General features: G+C 34.3%; 6 protein-coding genes and 1 non-coding gene across 10 annotated transcripts; 2 read left to right on the top strand and 5 right to left on the bottom strand.

The window, feature by feature from the left end:
• Positions 1-4,319: 4,319 nt before the first annotated feature.
• On the bottom strand, positions 4,320-4,392 carry TRNAA-CGC. Its single transcript has one exon. It is a non-coding gene; the product is annotated as a tRNA-Ala (tRNA).
• A 184-nt stretch (positions 4,393-4,576) lies between these two features.
• Positions 4,577-7,460, bottom strand: LOC106311843. Of its 3 annotated transcripts, XR_001264118.1 has the most exons (8): positions 7,292-7,460; positions 6,973-7,042; positions 6,814-6,881; positions 6,642-6,731; positions 6,394-6,542; positions 5,416-5,669; positions 5,300-5,345; positions 4,711-4,907 (listed from the first exon to the last, which is right to left on the bottom strand). XR_001264118.1 is itself a non-coding variant. In XM_013749158.1 (7 exons), exons 2-7 carry the CDS (start codon positions 7,040-7,042, stop codon positions 4,743-4,745), a joined length of 588 nt encoding a protein of 195 aa, XP_013604612.1. In that variant the 5' UTR covers positions 7,292-7,455; the 3' UTR covers positions 4,577-4,742. The 3 variants fall into 3 exon arrangements, 1 of the variants encoding a protein (XP_013604612.1); XR_001264117.1 differs by having other exon boundaries at positions 4,577-4,907; positions 5,300-5,669; XM_013749158.1 differs by lacking the exon at positions 5,416-5,669 and having other exon boundaries at positions 4,577-4,907; positions 7,292-7,455.
• Positions 7,461-7,480: 20 nt separating this feature from the next.
• LOC106311831 (nucleoside diphosphate kinase IV, chloroplastic/mitochondrial) lies at positions 7,481-11,357 on the bottom strand. Of its 2 annotated transcripts, XM_013749137.1 has the most exons (13): positions 11,329-11,357; positions 11,157-11,233; positions 10,825-10,887; positions 10,618-10,742; positions 10,367-10,531; positions 10,036-10,136; positions 9,846-9,952; positions 9,612-9,749; positions 8,528-8,565; positions 8,392-8,442; positions 8,109-8,276; positions 7,904-8,016; positions 7,481-7,789 (listed from the first exon to the last, which is right to left on the bottom strand). In XM_013749137.1, exons 7-13 carry the CDS (start codon positions 9,925-9,927, stop codon positions 7,666-7,668), a joined length of 714 nt encoding a protein of 237 aa, XP_013604591.1. In that variant the 5' UTR covers positions 9,928-9,952; positions 10,036-10,136; positions 10,367-10,531; positions 10,618-10,742; positions 10,825-10,887; positions 11,157-11,233; positions 11,329-11,357; the 3' UTR covers positions 7,481-7,665. The 2 variants fall into 2 exon arrangements, with proteins under 2 accessions (XP_013604591.1, XP_013604600.1); XM_013749146.1 differs by lacking the exons at positions 10,618-10,742; positions 10,825-10,887; positions 11,157-11,233; positions 11,329-11,357 and having other exon boundaries at positions 10,367-10,557.
• Positions 11,358-12,148: 791 nt separating this feature from the next.
• Positions 12,149-13,151, top strand: LOC106305453 (NAD(P)H-quinone oxidoreductase subunit S, chloroplastic). The gene is made up of 2 exons (XM_013741851.1): positions 12,149-12,982; positions 13,029-13,151. Exon 1 carries the CDS (start codon positions 12,153-12,155, stop codon positions 12,975-12,977), a length of 825 nt encoding a protein of 274 aa, XP_013597305.1. The 5' UTR covers positions 12,149-12,152; the 3' UTR covers positions 12,978-12,982; positions 13,029-13,151.
• Positions 13,090-14,209, bottom strand: LOC106305548. The gene is made up of 3 exons (XM_013741942.1): positions 14,067-14,209; positions 13,462-13,601; positions 13,090-13,304 (listed from the first exon to the last, which is right to left on the bottom strand). The coding sequence occupies exons 1-3, from the start codon at positions 14,134-14,136 to the stop codon at positions 13,287-13,289; spliced, it is 228 nt and encodes a 75-aa protein (XP_013597396.1). The 5' UTR covers positions 14,137-14,209; the 3' UTR covers positions 13,090-13,286.
• A 2,331-nt stretch (positions 14,210-16,540) lies between these two features.
• LOC106343050 lies at positions 16,541-17,439 on the top strand. Its single transcript, XM_013782172.1, has one exon. It carries the CDS (start codon positions 16,638-16,640, stop codon positions 17,160-17,162), a length of 525 nt encoding a protein of 174 aa, XP_013637626.1. The 5' UTR covers positions 16,541-16,637; the 3' UTR covers positions 17,163-17,439.
• An 824-nt stretch (positions 17,440-18,263) lies between these two features.
• Positions 18,264-19,180, bottom strand: LOC106344708. Its single transcript, XM_013784029.1, has one exon. It carries the CDS (start codon positions 18,938-18,940, stop codon positions 18,587-18,589), a length of 354 nt encoding a protein of 117 aa, XP_013639483.1. The 5' UTR covers positions 18,941-19,180; the 3' UTR covers positions 18,264-18,586.
• Positions 19,181-21,708: the final 2,528 nt, after the last annotated feature.

Genomic DNA, 21,708 nt, shown 5'->3' with positions numbered 1-21,708 from the left:
AACTTTTAGAGCTTCGATTTACTCAATTAGGATTTTTGATCTATTACCCAATGGTTTTTATTCATAAAGATTAGGGTTTTAGGGTTTCATTCTTTATCAATCAATCCATGTTCGATTATGGGTTCTTAGGTTTTGAATTACCTTTTAACCTTAGATGATTGTTGAATCGAACCACCAAAGGATTTGAGCCGCGAGCTGGACACGAACGGGACGCGAGCTGGAATGGATCGAGTCGTTATCGGATCACGGACGTCCTTTGTTGCTTGATCGGGAACGTCTGAGCTAGGATCAGGAACGCCTTGGCTGAAGCTGATCGGGACGCGAGCTGGAACAGATGCGGGAACAAGAGACGCGATCGGGGTTTAGGGTTCGTCGGATCGCCGGCTAGGGTTAGGGTTTTAGGGTTTTTCGATTTGGGTATTAGCTTAGAGATTTAGAGTTTCGTGGTGATAACGTGTTATAAAAGTAATGAAAAAGTCTCTCTTTATTCATAACATAGAGGTTCCTTATATATAAGATTACACCGTCATAGATAAATGGAAAGATTTTATGAGCCATCCACAGTCTAGTTTCATAACAAAAACATATTAGTTGATCCATTTTTACGATAAGTTAGGCACATCGGATTATTTATAAGCAAATGCAAATCTTATTGTTATCATATCATACATATGGGTGGCACCGTTGACATCGACTCCACCAAGGACTTTCCGTGACTTGAGAGTCATCCACGAAACGTATAATATTTTCTTTTAACACCTTTTCAGTTATGGTTTTCATACATTTCTCGTGAATATTCCAAGTAAACCAACAGATAGGTAGAGATAGATGAGTATGTAATTTAGGTTGAAAACACTTACTTTTTACTATGAAAGTAAATTAACTAGAATATAGTATCAGCTAACTGAGTCAGAATTTTATGATATAACGTGGACGTGATCGATTTGAATTAGCATTTTATGGATAAGTCTTGGTTTGATTTTTTAAGAAAACTAAATAAATCAAGCTACCAACAATGACCATCGTAGAGAAGTTTTAATTTGTGTGTCTCGCTTCTGTAACTCAGCTTGTCGAATCAAGTGACGTTCCAAATTAAACAACTGTGGAAAACAAAAACTAGATAAGGATAAAAGTCAAGAACAAAAGGAGTGACCCAGTAGCCGACCCATATTGTGAAGATGCGTCAAAATGACTAACGTGGGTTCATAAGATAAACTATACTAATTTCATTTTCAATGTTCAGGAGGTTTATTTGGTATTATGTGGTTTTGAAGCTGTCCCAAACATCAAATACGAATGACCAACGTGTACAATATGAAAACGATATATATGTAATATAATTTGTGGGCCGCCATATGAAACGATCGATATACAAACGACAAGGAAGATAGCGTAATGGCGCTTACAAATATTGAGCCAAATCTGAAAATAAAGTGGATTAGGTCAAACTGAAAACAAAAGAACAGTTTGGAGTTTTTGGACCATTAAATGATCGTAAAGACAGATTCAAAAGATAAGTATATATATGATGGTGTTGGGTCGAAATCTTTAGCCGCTTCTCGATGGTACTTAGGGCCCTGGACCAGAATATTTAATGTATAATTAACATTTTGTTTAATTAATTTTTGTTTTGGTTAAATTTTTGGAATATCTAAATATTTATCTAATTATTTATGGTTTTCTTAACATCTTTGATATAAAGAAAAGTGGGAAGTGAAAAGAGTTAGCAAACGTAAATATATTTTCTGGTTTAGTTTTTGGAATCCTTTATATACTAAAGCACAAGTAACTTGAGCAATTAGATTTTGACAAATGTAATTATTTTAAAAAAAATTTAAAGAATTAAAAATTAAGAAAATCCAGATTAAAACACGTTCTAATGATTTCTAATATTTTTCAAACTGTAAAAGAAAAAAAACAAGTTCCTATATTTTCTTAGACTATCAAAAGTAATATGAACACGTTCGATTATAAAGATCAGTAACTCCCAATATCAACTGCTCCATCTCCTATATAACATTCAATCAACTATATTTTTTTCTAATATTTTGTCTTTGTCTTTTTCTTCTCTCAATTGTTTTGTTCGTTTTTAGTTTTACTTTGTATTGAGTGTAGTAACGAGTTATTCTACTATTGCTCTTAGAACATTTCTATATTTTGCAGATTAATTTTAACAAAAGGATGGATGGAAAACCAGACTTCTCTTCACGAAATTACCATCAGATTTTGAAGTTATTCTCAACATGAAAGAACTTTTTTTGTGGAATAAGATAAACACATTTATATTTGAAATAATGGTATCTAAAATCGGTAAAAAAATGAAAATTAGCTTTGTAGCCATTTCTTATATAACAAAGAGATAAAATTAAGGGTCAATTTGCTGGATATTCATAAGGGGTTCACAAATGAAGAATATACCCATTCTACAGTGTTTCCTCTTTGATGTGACAATTGTAAGCAAAGTTGGACCACTTTCTCATTAACGGCGCGTCTATTGTGTATACTCAAAACAAAAAATAAAACTATACTATTTGTAAAGAGGAATAGTATACATCGATCTATATATTGTATACTATTTAGAGGAGAAGGAAAAGAAGGAGAAGGACGAGGTGGGAGGAGATCGTCGGAGGAGGAGGATGAAAGAGGAAGATGAGAAGGATGAGAAAGAAGGAGAATGAGGCGGAGGAAGACGAAGATTTTAACGTTCTATACTATGTTCATAAAATATTATAGTATATTCAGTAGAGAAAAAGACAAAAATAACACTAAATCAAGTTTTTGTTCCTAAACTAGCACTCAAGGTCAAAAGTCACAAAAATAGCACTTAATGTTTTATCAAAAGTCACAAACTTAGGGTTTAGAGTTAAAGGGTGGGGTTTATGATTTAGAGTTTAGGGTTTAGGGTTTAGGGTTTAGGGTTTAGAGTTTAGGGTTTATAGTTTAGGGTTTAGGGTTTAGAGTTGAGAAATGAGGTTTTGGGGATAAGATTTCAAATTTTGAAAATTAAAAAAATTAAAATTTTCAAAGGATAAATTTAGAATGGTGCTATTTTGGTCATTTTAGTTTTTGAGCGCTATTTTTGTGATCTAAACTTAGAAATGTGCTATTTTGGAGATTTGTCCTATTCAGCAAGTACAGTAATTGTTACAAATTTTTTTTGTGTATTTCACCTGAGATGTGTTGTTCTTTGTATATAGTAAAGTTTGAGATAAGAAATTTCAAGGTAATAAAATTGTCAAGAAATTACACATATTATAATGTTAACATATTGTCATTTATTATAAAATTATGTTTCTATTCTATGTGTTTTATAGAATATCACACAACAAAACGAACTATGAAAAAGATAGACTATAATTTTATGAGAAATATATGTCCATTTAAAAAAATTTAAATTACAGCATATACAGAAAAATGTATACATTTTTAGTAGCATAATTATTTGAATGACTTATATTTAATTAGAAAGATGCATATCAGATAAAATGAGAAGGGGAAGGAAAAAAAACAAAAATACATGCAAGTGATCAATTGTCGTGAATGTCTGAGAGTAAAAAATGTCTTATTACATAAAATATTTAAAATATCATAACCAAGTTGTTGTTATAGTTATAACATTAATTTTCTTTTCCCCTATGTATATGGAATCTAATTCCCCTAAAATTAAAGCTTATATAACTCAGTTTTTTCATGGTAATTTTAATATCGCTATTTGCCTTTTTATATTTATGTTGATATTTATTTTTAATTGAATTGTAGTTTTTCAGAAATTATCATAATTTTATTGTTTCTTTTTGGTCAATAGTTCTATTATTTTATAATTATTATGGTATACATGAAGGGACTTATATTTATACAAAATTACAAACAAATATATTAAATATAATAGTTATACCATATTTTGTCTGTTGGTAGCTTGGTATACTATATATCTTAAACTTTTAACAAAAACAAGTTTTCCAACATGTAAGAGGTATTCATTTTTCAAAACAGAACCACAAAAACTTATTGCATGAATTTCTAAATTTATGTATATCAATGTGTTGTCCATATTTAGAAAATATGTGAATAAAACAATAATTTATTTTAATAATCATTATAAGTTTATGAACAAATAATTTAGAAAATAGGAATTTAACTGTGCATAGCAAGAAGATAATACTAGTAGGCAATATTTACTTAACATGTTAGTTTATTATTTTGTTTAACATCTTCGAAATAAAGAAAAGTAGGAAGAGAGATAAGTTAGCCATTTCTTTCGCCTGAATTAACTGAGGACAACTAAAAGTCCAAAACAGTGAGCGGAAAATACAAAGGCCTGGAGGTGCGGGGAATCGAACCCCGTGCCTCTTGCATGCGAAGCGAGCGCTCTACCATATGAGCTACACCCCCGAATTGATGAACAAAATATGTCAAACAGATCTTACAAAAAAAGAAAAAATATATGTCAAACAGCAATTCTAACCAGTAGTTTAGAGAAGCGTTCTATGGACGAAACATACATGTGATCCAACCCGTGCCTTGCACCAGAAACCCAATGTTGACTAGCTTCAATCAAATACACCGAACATTCAAAGATTTCAAACGATATTTATTTATATCTTGGATGCATTTTGAAAAGATATGTAAGCAAGTCACAAAGGAACTGCATTATCTGGTGTGCTTAACAAGAATATAAATCCCAAAGACAAAATCTAAGAGTGTAGGGAGCGCGTATAAATGCTTTGTGGTTTGCTTAGTAACTAAAATCTTCTGGCTCTAGCCCATGGTGGCAACCTTGGAACATGCAGTCCAACGCCATTGTTGCACGAACTATTCTTCCTCTGCTCTTTCATGATTGCAAACCGAGAGTCTAGTGTCTTCCACTTCCCTCCTCCATTTTCTACTTTCTGATCCATCTCATGCCTCTGCGGACAAAGATCAATTTTATTAGCTCTCCAAAACATTTATTATTTCAAGTTCTTGGACATTAATATCAAAGAAGTTGGGAAAGATTTAGTCATCGCGCTCATTATAACAAACCATGATATGCGTTTATCAGATCAAATTACTAACAAAACTTACACATATCCTACCCACCACCGTTTCATTGCATAGTTCAAAATTCACAAACCCATAATCGATCTAAAGACCATTTATAGTTTATCTCTACCATTAGAAGGCAGTTATTACCATAGACACAGAAAGCACTTCTCTGAATATATCTCAGGGCCCCCACAAACATAGCCACAAGGAAAACTACTCCAAAGAAGAGACCTAATAAGTAGGTCTGAATAACATACATCAATGAAGGATTTACCTTTGTGATGAATCTAGATCTACTCTGGACTGGTGGAGCAAGGAGCCTGCATTTAAAAAAAAAAAAAAAAGAAGAATGATTGCTGAGAACCGAGAAGACAATAGAGAGAACCTTACAGGACAGCTTGAAGAAACAGCCGGTAACTGGCAAGTGGCACCAACAGATAAAAATGATCTGATACAACAGAAGGATCTAAGGCGAAATCCAAGCAGCACATGGCAAATATCCATTTTATACTAAGCAATGCAACACTTCACTTCCCAGTCTTAGAGGCTCCCCAGACATCAACACAACTCCCATTTCGAAGAAACTACTCAGAAAAAGTGCAAGCTCTTTGAGGTATTTCCAGATCAACCCACCAAGAGATGACCTATGTCCCAACAAATCAACTTATCAAAGACAAATCATAAAGCCCAAGAGATGACGCAGCCATGTAACACTGAGATGTATATTGATGAACATTCGGAAGTCTAAATCTTCTGAATTTTCACCGTAACTGACATCTACCAATTCACTGTCACAACCACAGAGAGCTAAATCTATATTCTTCAGGATGCAGGAAGACGATGAGACATAACACCTAGGAGACTGGTATGAATGAAAAAAGAGTTTCATGAAGCCACTGAGGTCATATCAAAGGTCAAGTAGGGTAGCAGACTGTCCAACTTGTTAATCTGACAATAAACACCAACTTCAAGCAACCGAAATTCATACCCAACCTAGCCACATCCTAACAACTGAGGGAATATCAAAGGCTAAACCAGTCTGGAGACAAAACACCCTAGCCAGTGGCTACTCTCTGCTCTCTAGAAAAGATGAAGCCAAACTTAAGGTTCTTCAGTTTGTTCTTCTTTACCTCAAATCCTCTACCCAAATAAAAATGTTCACCGACTCCCCCAAGTACCATCATAAACTCATCTACATAAATGGATTATTATTCTGAACCACACTCATGCAATCATCAATATCATGACCAAGTAGCGACCAGGAAGGGACTTAGAACAGAAGCTTCTGTGAAGCACAAACAATTGAAGAAATTATTTATAACCACGCCAGATTAACAAATAGCTCAGAGAATGATCCAGCGACTAGACCTTGACTGATTTGCACTAGCCATCCTTCCAGCATTGAAAGCTCTTCTACGGACACGGAGTGGAGCAACAGTAGCAGCTTTACAAGCAACGTTTGTTGCAATAGGAAACTGATTTCCCTTGAAGTTAGACCTTCTCTTCTCAACAGCACCCTGAGAATTATGAGATTAAAACAAAGGAACACCAATCTTCAAAAGATAAGACAAAAGAAGCCAAGAAAACAGATCAGCTGGGCACAGTCCATAGCTAACCTGTCTAACTCCAGAAAGTGAGTTCACGTAATGCTTCTCTTTAGAGGGATTACCATTTCTCGCAGCACCATTAAAGTTTCGGTTTTTGTTCTGCGCATAAAAGACAAAAATTACATTCCAAGACCAGCTAAATGAAACATGTAAGCTTAAAAAACTAGACGAAAGTTTCTACCTTGGGTCTCCTTGAACTTCTGCCCTTGTTCCCTTTGGTGTTTCTCTTTGACAACTTGATGAGATCATCTGAACCAAGAAGATATAGAGATATTATCATGAGAGCAACAGACGAAAGAGAAAGCTAGTAGAATGGCATAAAGATAAGACATAAACCAACCTAAAGCCATGGCAACCTTCTTTTCGTTGAGAGCAATGGGATCAGCCACAAGTTGTGTCTCAGTCTCCATCTGCACTAACAATCGCAAATTCATTCAAAAGGAATCAAACAAATCGCAGCTAAGATACAAACCCTAATCTACACATGGAAATGAATTTTACACAGCGCCTGAGTGATTAATCACAATTCGACTACATAAACCCTAATTTACAATTCGATTGCGCAAAGACTAGGACTACGAATCAAACAACCAAAAATCGAAATTCTGAAGTCTCGTGAAGAACGGAGGATAAACAGTAAGAAGACGAAGACGCTTTACCGTCTATGAAGTAAAAGCGAAAGCGATCAGAGATACGGAGAAGACGACGAAACGAAGCTTATGAGTCTTCTTCCTGAACAGATACCGAGTCAACTCGTCCGCTCTGTTATATTTTTACCTGTTTTATATGAGGTCGGCGGATTCCACGATAAAATTATATTAACCAGTCCGTATCAAAGAGTTTCGGAACTCCACGTGGCATTATATTATTGGTTCATAAACGAACACCATTTAACGCAGTAAAACGGGTGATTATCGCTTTTATTGTTTTACAGATGATTAACAGACAGTAAAATTATTTATTTCTGATGACATTTTTGTTTTTTTTTGTTTTATCTAACGGCTCAAAAAGAGAGAGGGAGGTGAGACTAGTTTTAGTTCTGGCCGTAGATCCACTTCTCAGCATTGTTGGTGTAAGAAACGAGTTCTTCAGGCTTAAACCACAGACTAATCTCGTCTTTAGCTGTCTCTGGTCCGTCACTTCCATGGATTATGTTCCTGCAATCGTCCCAATATAACAAACACAGCCAAATCTATTAACCTATGAACAAATATGAACCAAACATGTTTCATATACTAAAATACAATGCAAGAAAGTAGCCAATATTGTACCTTGCAACAACAACAGCAAGATCACCTCGGATGGTTCCAGGTTCAGATTTTTTAGGATCAGTGGCTCCAATCAGTTTACGTCCATATCTAATCACTCCTTCGCCTTCCCAGACCTTAAAACCAAGCTCAATGTTTTCGGATGAGAAACCAAGAAAATCGGTTTATGGTTTTCAAAGTTTTGAGTGAGTTGCTTATTTTAAATTACCATGGCAACAACAGGGCCTGAGCTAATGAAGTCGCACAAGCCGTTGAAGAAAGGTCTTTCCTTTGCACCGTGGTAATGTTGCTGCGCGAAGCCCTTTGAAGGAACCATGATTTTGAGACCAACAAGCTTGAATCCTTTGCGTTCAAACCGGGTAATGATTTCTGATATCTGGTGACGTGAGCAGCAAGATTTACTAAGAATTGTTTCTTTTTAGCATTTTGCCGTACTTAAGACCCAAAAAGGAATACAAAAGCAAAGAACTCAGGGTCTATCTATATTTTACCAGTCCTCGCTGCACTCCATCAGGTTTGATAGCGATGAAAGTGCGTTCCATCTGGTTGAACACAGATAAATGATAAATCTAATTAAACAAAAAAAAAAGAGATAATTAACCTAAGAGAAAGATGTTGATATATTACCTCAGCAGCATGGACTTCCTGATCTTGGAGCATGAAGGCTATACACAGAAACCATGCAAAGAAAGCAAGGGTACATATAAAAATCTACGTAAAACATGATTAGAAACAAACAAATCTAAACAGTTTATAAGATATAAGTTTTCAGAGCATCTCCAATGTATTAAAATCCAAATTTTACTCCAAAATGGTGTTACTCCAAAATCGGGTTGACTCCAATGTATTACTCCATTTTTTACTCCCAAAAAAAATATTCTTTTATTTAGTAAATAATTGTTAGTAGTACTTTCAACTTATAAAAATTTAACAATTAACACAACTATTTTATGTTTACAAAATTTCCATAATAATATATTTTATTTGAATTGAATATTTATCATTAAAAATACAACTACATATCTTCCAATTTCAATTTGTGCAGTTTTTATCATATGCAATTTTCCTAATTCAAAAATATTTATATGCATTAAAAGAACATAAAGAAAAAACAAAGTTTTGTTTTGTAATTTGAATTATGTATTGAGTCCCATTGTTTGTGCATATATCAAGTTCAACAAGTACAATGTTATCAATCAATATTTTGACCCATAAGATTAAAAACTCATCTATTCCGTTTGAATAATACTTCACCGATTCAGTAGTTTCAAAAACAATTTACCGAATTAATTATTAAATTATTTATTTATATTATATTTATTTTATATTATTTATTCTTAGTTTTGACTTTTATGAGTTTATGCATATTTTATGTAAACTATTAAATAATCTTTTGCGGAGTATTATATTATTTTAATTATGAAATAAAAACATTAAAGATTAAAAGGACTATTTCATAAATAGAAAAACATTAAAAGACTCTAAAATGGATATGGAGTAATCCTAGTCATTACTGCATTTTGGGCTGGAGAAGATTTGACTCCAAAATTGAGTTTGGAGTCAAAAATGGAGTAGGGTTGGAGATGTCCTTAAACATCATTTTTAGTGTCGCCTAGCTATATTTGAGTAACTATGTTACCAAAGTGAAAATTTGAGTGTATGTCTTAATTATAGAATGTACAGAGACAACGTGTATGTATGTAAAATTAACCTGCGGTAGGAAGAGCGAGGAGACCGGTGATCCAGCTCTTAGAGGCAAAGGTGGAACCCGATTGTCGAAAGTTGGACGCATACTGAGGGACTTTTCCAGACGCATAGACCAATGTTGCTGCACCAATGGCCCTGCCTTCTGAAAACAATAATAATGTGTTTAGCCTCAAAATGTTAATTAATATGTTTTTGTCCATATTTTAAGAATAATAAATAGATGCAGAAGTTAACGTACCGGAGAAGAAATGAGTGTTCTTAGATGAAGAAAGAAGAGACCTTGCTGCCCTAGTAGCTGATCTGCAGATTTGGGAGCTCATCTCTTGAGTGTACGAGGCAACAAGGCTGACAAGAAGAGTGATGTGTTAGTATTTAGGAACAGAGAATGTGAACCCTGTTGGAGGTTTTTATACAAAGCATGCATACACTTCGATCAAATCGGATCTGGTCGAACCGGTTTATGGTTTAATTGGAGCAGGATTTATTGCCATTTGTATACACTTCTTTTTTTGCAACAAGATTCATTGCCCTATTCAAGAAACGAATATATTCCAGTCTTTAGCTGCTAAATCAGATGGAATCAAGAGAGAGATAACAAGAAAAGCATCAAACTAAACACGTGAATGGCGTGACACAACTATTTTCACACAAAGTTACAAAGCAACAACATAATATGATACCAAAAAAAAACAAATGTTGCATGATCTCTCAAAAAAGAACATGTGTGTTAACTGTAAAGATGTACATATCTTGGTTCACCTGTGATTTAGAAGCGCTTGAGCACTGGAATCGTAGACCTTGACGGGTTAAGATATAAAAGCAATGATGGCTTTCATCGAACTATCGAACTCTCTTGTGTGTAGCTTGGTAACGAACCAACTTCAACAATATCCGCTAGCAATATTGAATCTTGAGGGCTCAAATCTACAATATTGGAGAGTTTCAAGAAACACTAACAAGAAGAATACACATTTGAAACAAAAATTCTAAAGAAGTGAAACTTAACTTACCTGCTGATAATAAATAGAAGAAAAGACAAGCGGCTTGAAGGACGACAAACCGAGGAAGCCAGTCTTCTACTTCTGCATTGTCTAATGGAGGTGGTTCACCCGAGACTCGGGAGAGCTGCCCAACGCTGAAGTTAACAAAGGGGAGATAATATGTAAATAAAATATACACTACGGATCAATAGGAAGTGTTGTGGAGTAAGACCCTACACTTCAGATATACAATAGCCAGATAAACGAGCAGAGCGCAAGACTTCATCCACATGTTCCAACCTATGCAAGGAGTAGATAAGAAAGAAAAAAATTGAGATGTAACAGTTTTTTTTATAAGAGTATGGGAAACAGTTTTGGAGCAAATGAGTTACTGTGCTTTGAGGTAAGATTCTCTCTTTCTTATAAGTCAGAAAGTTCTGATTAAAGTAATTCTAACTCTGCTTCTCATAGCTCTACCTACCAATAAGTATGATTAGGAGAAACTATTCTCATGAATCAAAAACAAGGAATGAAGAAAGGTGTGAGAAGGGAGGGAACATTCTCTTGACCATGTGAAACCCAAGGCAGACGAAGAAGAGTGAACAAATTCAACATAAGTGCTGCTCTGTTCAGTTTTCTGCGAGACCTGCTCTAAACAAAAGCACCCACAAAATACTAATGATATCAGCTGGAACTCAAAGTTTCCACTTGTTTAGCAATATTTATGTGCTAACAAGTTACCTCGAACAAAAATCGATAACTTACAGCTATACCTAATCCAAGGAGAAGGTGAAGGTGAATGTTAAACCCAACAAAAAAAGAAAATATATTAGGGGAAACACGAAACTGTTGTTTCTGTTCTTAATACAAAAGTATTCTATGATGATGATTATTTGAGAGAATGGGATGCCAATTGTTGGGGCATCTGCATTAGTGAAACTTAGGAGGGGTTCACCAATTTAATTTTTTATTATTATTTTCTTTTTTTCGTTTGATTTTTTGAAAAAAAAAAGAAAAAAAAAAAGTAAAAAGTCCAACCAATCGCGGGCCGCCACGCGTCGTGGGGCCCACAAAATAGTTGTGAACCCGTCTCTTACGCCGCTTACGCTGAACCTGCAAGACCCTAAGTTCATCTTTTTTGTTAAGGGAAGCGTGTGAACCTGGGTTTAAAACCCTCAATGCGGATGGCCTTAGTGTCCTTGACCAAATGATTTGGCTGATTAGTTGGATTGTAAAAACTGATTTTATCTTTAATTTTTATCTGCAGCTTTATTTTTTAAAATTTCTATTTTTTTTTTTGTTGTAGAAAATATATTTCTGTAGCAAATTAGCAATAACTCAACCCTTTTTATATTCTTTTTCTTGCTGTCTTTTTTTTATAATATATAGAAAAACAAAACAAAGATAGCAATATGTTTTAATTCAAGGCCCATAATAAATGAAATAAAGAATCGAATAAGGTCCACTTTATAATTTATGTGAAAGCCCAAATGTTACTACCCTTCCGGTTAGGCAGTAACCGGGATCAGGTTGGGAAATAGATAGAAACTCATCTAACTGAAATCATGATATGTGGTCTTTATGACAAAGCAGATCACGCTTCTTCCTTCTTCTTCTTCTTCCTCCTATCTTTCCTTTCCTCTAAACTAATAATTCTCATAATGGCGACTTCTTCGATCACTATACCAACCATTCGGGGCACCAAGTTTCTCGGCCGGACCCATCTCTTTTCAACTCCAAACCGATCGGTTTTCCCGCCTGCAAAGCACCTATCAAACGTTCATCGAGTAAAGGCCATGGGTAAGTTCAATCTATGGGAGGTGCTAGGAGGAAGAGGACTATGCAACGGAGAGAAAGGCATCGAGAAGGAACTCCAGAGGAACATAGAGGAAGAGACATCAGACACTGAAAACCAGACCAAGAAAGAGAGCGACGACAATAGCTTGTCCTTCCAAGTTCCTGAAGACGGTTTCGAGAAAGAGATGATGGGCCTCACCGGAGGCTTTCCTGGCGGCGAGAAGGGACTGAAAACGTTCATCGAACAAAACCCACCACCTCCACCACCACCAACGAAGCGAGGAAGCGGTGATGTTGTGTCAACAATTGGTACGGAGAAGAAGCCGAGAGCTCCAGAGCTACCGCTTCTCATGCCGGGGATGATAGCTATAGTCAAGAACTCGAACAGTCCTTACCACATGTACTGTGGGATAGTGCAGAGGATCACGGACGGGAAAGCTGGCGTGTTGTTCGAAGGAGGGAACTGGGACCGTCTGATAACGTTCAGGCTTGAGGAGCTTGAAAGAAGAGAGAAAGGTCCACCGGGTAAGAATCCAAAGTCTTGTGTTCTTGAGCCTCTTATTGAACAGATGCAAAAGGAGGCAGCACCATAAGTTGAATCTACTCTCTACTCTCTACTCTCTACTCTTTGCTTTCACTGTTAAAATGTATATGTAAACGTACCTTCAAAGTTTCTGACTGGTTCTAGAATAAAATTCAGCAATGTAATATAAAAATCCATGAATTCCAAATCATTAATAGGGAGTAAAATGCAATCAATCAGTGTATATAACAGAAGTAAAAAGGTTTAAAGACTGCAAATTGAGTCTGTTTTATTGTGTCAGTGACATCAACCAAATCTTGATTCGTGAGTATATTCTGTGAATGGCGAGGAAGAGAAGAGGTCCACACCATCTCTATGATCAGATGCAGCCTCCCAACTGTGAAAAATTGAGCAGAAAAGGACAAGTTAGAAAAAAATCAACTCAATGTTCAATTTTTTAATCGATAAACTTAGTAGTTAGGAGAATAACCTCAGACATGTGTAAGCAAACTAAAAAAAGACTTCATTTACAACAACAACAACAAGTAACGTACCAAAATAGCTTGCATCTCTTCGTTTGAAACAGGGGTGCGCTTGGGCTGCAACGAGGCCTTCCCGCCTATAGTCGTCTTTGGGGTGTTGAGGTTGGAGAAGAAGAATGTATCTGCTTCATTTTCCACCTGCTTCGTTCCCTCTGTAATTTTTATCATAAAGGTTAAAACTTTTAATACCCCCAATGTCACAAAGCTTAAACAAAAAAGGACGTACTGATAAAAGAAGAGCTCTTGATTTATTCTTTTATTAAATGCTAGACAAATCTTTGTGCAAAGGAGGTAGACGAAACTATATCTTTCGAAAAGGACAAAGCAAGTGCTGATTTTAAGACATAAACACATCGTGTGCGACGAATCCGTTTTCTTACACAAAATCATAAACGAACTTGTTCTTGGTTAAACCATTTAAAGTCCTAACAATCTAAGAATCTAGAAATACATGCAAATCGATGGATCATTGGGGGTTATTTTCACGGAACGAAACAGATCGGGGAACATAACATCAAAAGCCAAATATGGATACAATCTCATATCTGATTCACGGGTAATCATGAAACTAGGAGATAGATAGATTCTGCTCTGCAGCATAGGAGAGAGATCAAAACCTGAAGGTTTGAGGTGACGCTGAGGGAACTTAATGCGAGGAATCCTCTTCAATCCATGTACGACGTTCATCGTTCCCTTCTTGTTCGTTCGTGTGTTGCCCAATGGAGAATGTTGACGGCGTCTTTGGAAATTTTTATCTCTCTTCTTCTTCGAACCTTCTTCGCCTTTAGTTTTCAAGTTTCTACAAGCGTGGGCCATTGTGCTGTAGTTAAGCCCATTTAAGTTTACAGCCCATTTAATAAGCCCTTTCGATGTTTTCTATTTTCCGGTATTCTCCGGTTCGCCCAATGTTTGAGTAAGGTTCCTCCTACTCCTCTCGACTCTTCCGTAGGCCACTCACCAGTGGTGTAATTAAGCGACACTGCATTGATTTATCTTTGTCACCGGAATTCCAATATGTTCCTTTCTCTGGAGTAAATTGAGGTTTTGTGAATTTTAAAATCACTGAATTTAAATTGCAACAAATATATATAAAAGGTGATATTGGTAAGAACATGCCCAGAGTGAATGTGTGATTGGTAAGAACATGCCCAATCGCGTGATCATCCTGCCAATTTACCATTTTGTAAGCTATCAAACATATTCTTTTTCTTTTTTGGGCAAAGTTATCAAACATATTTTTTTTTTGTTCAACTGGATTCATTCATTCATAAAGAGGTTTGAAGAGGGTCTTGAGGCCCAGTCAATCCATTACAAAGACATGCCTTTGCAATGGAATCAGCTGGTCCATTCTGAAGTCTTGGAGTGAAACTAAAGCGACAGAAAGTAAAGGAGGAAGCTAGAGAGGCGACAGAAAGTAACCATTTTGTAAGTTATCAAACATATTCTTGCTATAGTTTCCATAGATTAATTTTTTTTGGTTGCGTCTGTGAATTTCTAATAATATTAACCACACGTGATGGTGGTTTAGTGGCACGTGAGCTCTGGATTCGAAATGATTTCACTACCCTATCTTATAGCTACATATCTATACGGCAGAGATGAGTCCATTGTTACGATCCGTTTAAATATTCACATTAAAAATCTATCTGAGTATTGTATTTTTATTTAGAAATTAGTTTCGATTTTTCCATAGGTTTTAGATACTCACAGATTAATAAAAAAATTATACATAATATTATTAGTTTTTATGAGGTCCATCATCTCATTTAATTTGGAATTTGTTTTTGAAAGTTTTGGTTCGGAGTACAAAAAAAAAAAAAATATCGAACACTGCATCACTAGCCCACTAACATTTTTAACTTGGAATAATATAGTTTACAAAAAAAAAAAAAAAAAAAATTAAAAAAAAAAACTTGGAATAATATTATCAGATTTGTGTTTTTGGGTATATAGTACGATGGCATATGATGCTTTCCCCAAGACATGAGCATATGAGTGTTTGATGGGGAAACTTTAAAACCATGACTTGGTCAACCTCTAAAACTTTTGAAGTGGTTGGTCGTCAAACACCAAAAATCCGTAAAGCTTTAAAACGCGTTATCTAAAATTAAACCACCTATGTGTTTCTTTTCTTCTACTCTAATATATACAATTCTACGTATAAAATTCCCTATTGTAGTAATGAATGTTATAAAATATACACGAATTTTCTAATATGTTTTGTTATTTATACTTTTAGATGTCGATCTATTAACTATACCATATAATTTCATACGCGATTATATTTATCAGGACATCGTAATCAGCTACTATTCAGTAATATTTTACATAAAGAATCTGTGACAAACACATGTGTTCATATTTGTTAGGTTTTGTTAGCTGTGTGTGGATGTTACTGAAATATTACTATATTAGATTAGTATTACTGAGTTTTTTTTCTTTCTACTATAGTTAAACTAATTGAAAATGGAGAAATTGACCATTTCATATAGAACTCCCCTAGTGGCACGGCATCATTTTTGTTTGTGGAAATTTTGTATTTTTAAATGTATTAGAACAAATGGTATTTGATGATATTTCTCATTGATAGTGATTGATTGATAACAAGAGAAATGTGACATTATTTACTTAATATCCTTTTCAGACGCATAAGAGGGGAACCTTTAACGTCATGATAAAGCTTTTGACTAGTTAATGATGATATTACGTTTGCTTGTTTATCATAATTTCATTAGGCCATGACTCATTTAACTGTTCCAAACTCATGATCAGACAGACATGTATACTCATATGATCGCTATAAATAAATTCATAACCACTTATTTTACCCCTCAAATTCAAGTAAACTTAATCTTCTCGTAACAACATCGACAGTCAACTGAACTAATGAAGTTATAAATTGTTTTGTATTAATAAGTAAGAGAGGCTTCTTACATTTTTTTTTCTCACAGTAAAACAAAACAAATCTGAATAAATTCTAGTACCCCCACGGCAAAGTTACATCTTCCTTTTACACCAAAGCACACGCCATTACGTGTCCTATTAGTCAAATCACAGTCTTGGTCGCCTATATATATTCTCGTCTCTCATTAGGTAAGATGTAGAAAAATAAACTTGCAACTCTACAAAAAAAAACAAGAAGATAACACAAAAGCTTTCCCTCCTTTGTATCAATATAGGAAAAAAAAATGATGGATTCATTAGCCAAATGCTTCAACGGACTTCAAGAAAGATACGAGAGCGTTCTAGAAGCAAAATCAATCTTCAAAGACGACTTAACATCGCCTCTGAATGGATCAGAGTGTTCAGTAGAACCCATCAAAAAGTCTCGTTACTTGCAAAGAGCCAAGAGGATTGACAGATCCCTAAGGTTCGAAGATGAAGATGAAGAGATGGCAAAGCCTTTGAAGCCACGTAAAGTTGTGAGGTTTCAGTTGGAGAAGAATAAGATTTTCGAGCCCAACAAGCCAGTGAGGTATGAGTTCGAACCTGAGGAGAAGCCTCTGGAAGATAAAGAAGGTTCGAATAAGGTTGAAGGGAAGGAGGAAGTAGTGAGGGTGAAGATCAAGATGACCAAGCAGGAAGCTCAGAGACTACTAGCGAAATGTAAAGACGACAGCGTTTTGGATTTGGAGCATGTAGTGGACCAGATTGCATACTTTTCAAATCATCAGCTTCAACTGGATGTTGTGGTGGTGGCTTCTAAGTTGTAATGATGAGAGAAAAAGGAAATGGCTGCTGGTTATCGAATAACTTTTAGTTTTTTTTCCTTTTAGTTTCAAACTTATTCGTCGAAGTTTTGTAGTTTTAGAGTAATAATATATCTATCAAGTCATTGTGTGTATATATATATCTTGTCACATATATAACAAGGTTTTGGGTTTACTTTTATTGTTGTCACGTAGATAATAGTATCATAAAGTATAATACTGCTGTATAAGTAGGAACGAACTGGGGAAGATTTAAATAATCAAATATGGAATTGAAACATATCATCTGAATCTTAGATTATCTTGATGATGGGTATCAATACAATTTGAGGCGGAGGTTGGTTCTATTGTACTTTTGGATTAAGATCCGGTGGAAAAAAAAATGCTTAAGCCAAGTTTTTGGTATAAAAACGACTGTTAATTCAACTTTAACATCTTAGGTAATTTATAACTGATCCAGAATATATATATATTATTTTTCACAGTAAAAAGCTAATTGATCCAATATAAGATTGTAAGGTTAATCAAATACATGCGAAACTTGATTAATTAACATTCTCTTTAAAAGTATATAGTAATTAAAAAAGATATATAGTAAGATTTCAACAGAAAAGTATATAGTAATTAAGATTATATTTTTCATTTACTTTTTGTTTTCCACATGTCCAGCGAGGCACATAGATCTGTCCTCTCTTTTTTTTGCACATAGATTTGCGTCTCTTTTTTTTTGCACATAGATCTGTCCTCATTGATAGCAGTTTGCACTTTGCCGAAGTAGATAGAATGTTGATGATATTAGTTTTAAAGACGTACGTATTAGTCAACTTTCATAACAGTTATGCGGTGATCGACTGATCGTTGTAGGGCAGGTCTCGAAGAAACGCCAAAGTGTAGCATTGAATAAACAAGACAATCAACTACCATCACTATTTAGTATTTGATGGCGCTAAGTCATACCTTTTGTTAGGAAATTAATTTGGTTTATAGACGTATTTAATGCATAAACCACATCGAGTTACGTTGTCAATACATCTTCATGACGTTGAGCGACAAAGTCTTGACCACATTGGTCACGGGTGTAAGTTTGATGAAAACAGGTTGCGATTATATATAAAGACAAAGCAACACAAGTTTATTTATGTTTTAACACTTGACACATTGAACGTTATACATGAAAGACGAAAATAAAATACATAGTTTCGTACTTTTTTTCTTTGGGATTTTTCTGTGGTAAAATAAGCGTCTGCCAGTTTCAAAACACCGAAGATATATCTCACTTTGAGAACAAAACATTTCTCAAGTGAAAAAAATAATCCATCGGGAAAAGGTAGGGAAAAACAGGCAAAAACAAATTCTCCCACAAAAAAAATCCCATCTTAAACAAATTAAAAGCTTAATGATCTAAATAAAAGGATTAAGAAAAGTAATTACGCAAGTGTTTCTTCAGGCCATTCAATGATTCTGTCCAATGAAGGCCTCCATTTTCGACATCTCCGGCGAGACTCCTCCTCTTCCTCAGCAGCCTTTGCTGCAGCCTCTCCAGCAAACCTCTCCGCCTCTAGTTCCCTGAGAAAGTCGCCGAAGGAAGCTAAAGTTGTTTCTCCTTTGCCTTGGACGTCACCACCGGCGTTTAACTGGAAGAGAATGAGTTTCTCTAACTCATCTCTCCTTAGAACAATCTTCACCTTCCTATCTTTTCTGTTGTAATCTTTCTTCACTTCTTTTTCTTCTTCTTGAACCATTCTTTTAAGGTTGCTTCCTCCATTCAAACAGTTTCCCATTTTTATAAAATATAAAAGCAAATTTAGAAACAAAAAGGAAAATGATATTTTTGGGAAATGCCCACAAAAAAAATTGTAGAAGAAAAAAGAAACTTGGGAAATTTCCAAGAAAAAAAATCTTTCTTCTTCTCTTTTTCTTCTGTGTGATCTGATGATTGTTGGAGACTTGCAGAGATCAATGTGTGCTATGGTGTTTATATACAATGTTGAGCTTCGTCTGTTTAATGATAGATGGGTGACTCAAAGTAAGGTTGCTGATCTGTTGGATTTATATTTTTAAAATGTACATTATCGTTCCTCTTTTATTGATAATAAATTCAACCAACAAAAAAATGTTATTCGGTTATGAAGATGCTTAGTTTGGTATAGTTTAATTGAACGACAACAACAAAAATGGGACTAAGAGATATAGCTCAAAGCTAAACAAACCTAAACTTAATAGTTCAATATCACTAACGACAACTGCGGATAGCTATGAATATGCAACAAACACATTTTAAATTATCAATCAGACTAGACTATAATTCAATTCATTTACAAGATATAAATTATAATACCACCGTGGTCCGTGGATATGGTAGTCTATAGTTTAAGCATGAAGACTGGTTTTGTTGAACTCTTAGTATAAAATCAGATGAAATGTTTTACACCATGTTAGTATTAGCGCATGCTGGTCTAGTTATGGATCAAGAGGAAAATTTAAGTCCAAGGTCCAGTTTCCTTCTAGTTAAAGAAAACATAGTTTACGTTGTTATATCTTTGTCGTATAATCTTAAAATTGTTTGGAATGTAGCTCTTTTAACGAGGTAGAACATCTCCACCAACAAAAAACAAGTATACAGAAACGAAGTTAATTAATAAATAAACCCTAAAAATTCAATGCAATGCTAGTAGGTGTGGATTATATATGCTGCATGCGTCTAAAGTATTAGTTCGATGACAGATCACACGTAGGTTTTTACCAAAAAAAAAAAGATTTACACGTAGGAATATTGTAGAAGACACAAAAACGCAATATCATGTTCTCTCCGGTTAGGTGGTACCTTTAAACCAACACAAAACCGTGTTAAAACCTGGCAACGCACATTTATACCAACCACCAACCTGTCTTGTTTCCTTCCCTTTTTAATTGCGTTCGCTAGATTCAATGGTATACTTTAATTCGAATATAAAACCCATCTACTCTTTGTTAAAACAAACTAGGTGGTAAAAAAATTTAAAATATTTTTTAACAGATAAATATAAATTATATTTTAAAATAAAATTTTATTATTATTATAAATTTTCATTTTTGTATCAATATTTTAATATAAATTTGATTTAATTAAACATAAAAATTATATTTAAGAATATGCATGTATATATTTGAAATTATAATCTTAGATAGATTTTTCTATCTATTTATTTTAATTAAATATATTAAATAATTTGTAAAAGTTGCATAATTACCAAAAATTAAAATTAAACAATATTTATAAAATTTGTAGATATATAAGAAAATAATGATTTTACGATTAAATTTTTATAATTTTCTAAAAAAATTGTATACATTTTTGAAAATTTTAGTAATAAAATTGTATAATTTAAAAATATATAATTAAATTATATTTCAAAATTTATAATGCCATATTTGAATATATTTATTTTAATGATGATTTATAAATTATTACCATATTCTAAAAAAATTCTAAAAATATAAATTGATATTAAATGTAATATATGAGTTATTATTATATTTTAAAAAGTTTACAAAAAATATAAATTAACATTAATGCAATTGTCCATGTCATATTAAGGTATAAGACATGTCATCAATTTCAGTAGACATGTCATATTTGTTTTGTGAAATTGATTGTAAAAATGACATCTGAAAAAATCACTTCGCAGATATAGTCTAGGGGATCTCACATGCTGCTAGCTTATCGACACATAACACATTCATCTTCGTTTCCCTTGGAAACTAATCATTAATAGTAATATAGAATCCAATAATTCATAGTATGACCTGTTCCAAACAATGTCAAACCCATTCTTTCCGGATTTTAGGGATCAAAAACCAAATTAATACAATAACCAACTAAGATCGTTTGTTGAAATTCAATCACAACCACTAAAGTATAAGCATTTGAGAAATATAAAACACACTCGTAAGTTATACAATGCGCAAATACAGTTGATACCGTTGTCTTATAGCTATATCGTCTGAATATGTACGATGGTGATGTGTTAACCATAATAATTACTGGCATTTAAAACTTATACTCATAGCGTAAATATGAACACTGAACCAGATTGTTAGATTCTGGATGACTCACAACCAAAAAATTATGATTTATAATCTTTCCGTTTATCTATGACGGTGTAATCTCCTATATAAGGAACCTCTATGTTATGAATAAAGATAGACTTTTCCATTACTTTTATAACACGTTATCAGCACGAAATTCTAAATCCCTGAGCTAATACCCAAATCGAAAAACCCTAAAACCCTAATCCTAGCCGACGATCCGACGAACCCTAAACCCCGATCGCGTCTCTTGTTCCCGCATCTGTTCCAGCTCGCGTCCCCGATCAGCTTCAATGCAAAGCGTTCCTGATCCTAGCTCAGACGTTCGCGACCCGAGAGCAGCTCTAGCACGCGACCTCTTCCTCGTTCGCGACAGCATCAGACAGCTCGAGTCCCGTTCGTGTCCAGCTCGCGGCTCAACTCCTTTGGTGGTCCGATTCAACAATCATCTATGGTTAAAAGGTAATTCAAAACCTAAGAA

This window comes from Brassica oleracea, chromosome C1, assembly GCF_000695525.1.
Source record: "Brassica oleracea var. oleracea cultivar TO1000 chromosome C1, BOL, whole genome shotgun sequence".
Lineage (NCBI taxonomy): Eukaryota > Viridiplantae > Streptophyta > Magnoliopsida > Brassicales > Brassicaceae > Brassica > Brassica oleracea.
Note: the sequence above shows the minus strand (reverse complement) of the source record. Positions and strands in the feature narration are given on the sequence as shown.

What these genes read in the sequence shown, in the direction of transcription:
- LOC106344708 (XM_013784029.1), bottom strand. Translation starts at nt 18,940, where the DNA reads ATGGGAAACTGTTTGAATGGAGGAAGCAACCTTAAAAGAATGGTTCAA.
- LOC106311831 (XM_013749137.1), bottom strand. Translation starts at nt 9,927, where the DNA reads ATGAGCTCCCAAATCTGCAGATCAGCTACTAGGGCAGCAAGGTCTCTT. An exon ending in CCTCGCTCTTCCTACCGCAG is followed by an intron (nt 8,566 to 9,611) that starts GTTAATTTTACA and finishes TTCTGTGTATAG; the next exon opens with CCTTCATGCTCCAAGATCAG. An exon ending in AGGAAGTCCATGCTGCTGAG is followed by an intron (nt 8,443 to 8,527) that starts GTAATATATCAA and finishes GTGTTCAACCAG; the next exon opens with ATGGAACGCACTTTCATCGC.
- LOC106311843 (XM_013749158.1), bottom strand. Translation starts at nt 7,042, where the DNA reads ATGGAGACTGAGACACAACTTGTGGCTGATCCCATTGCTCTCAACGAA. An exon ending in CACTTTCTGGAGTTAGACAG is followed by an intron (nt 6,543 to 6,641) that starts GTTAGCTATGGA and finishes CATAATTCTCAG; the next exon opens with GGTGCTGTTGAGAAGAGAAG. An exon ending in GCTAGTGCAAATCAGTCAAG is followed by an intron (nt 5,346 to 6,393) that starts GTCTAGTCGCTG and finishes TTTTAAATGCAG; the next exon opens with GCTCCTTGCTCCACCAGTCC.
- LOC106343050 (XM_013782172.1), top strand. Translation starts at nt 16,638, where the DNA reads ATGATGGATTCATTAGCCAAATGCTTCAACGGACTTCAAGAAAGATAC.
- LOC106305453 (XM_013741851.1), top strand. Translation starts at nt 12,153, where the DNA reads ATGATATGTGGTCTTTATGACAAAGCAGATCACGCTTCTTCCTTCTTC.
- LOC106305548 (XM_013741942.1), bottom strand. Translation starts at nt 14,136, where the DNA reads ATGAACGTCGTACATGGATTGAAGAGGATTCCTCGCATTAAGTTCCCT. An exon ending in GCGTCACCTCAAACCTTCAG is followed by an intron (nt 13,602 to 14,066) that starts GTTTTGATCTCT and finishes TAAAAATTACAG; the next exon opens with AGGGAACGAAGCAGGTGGAA.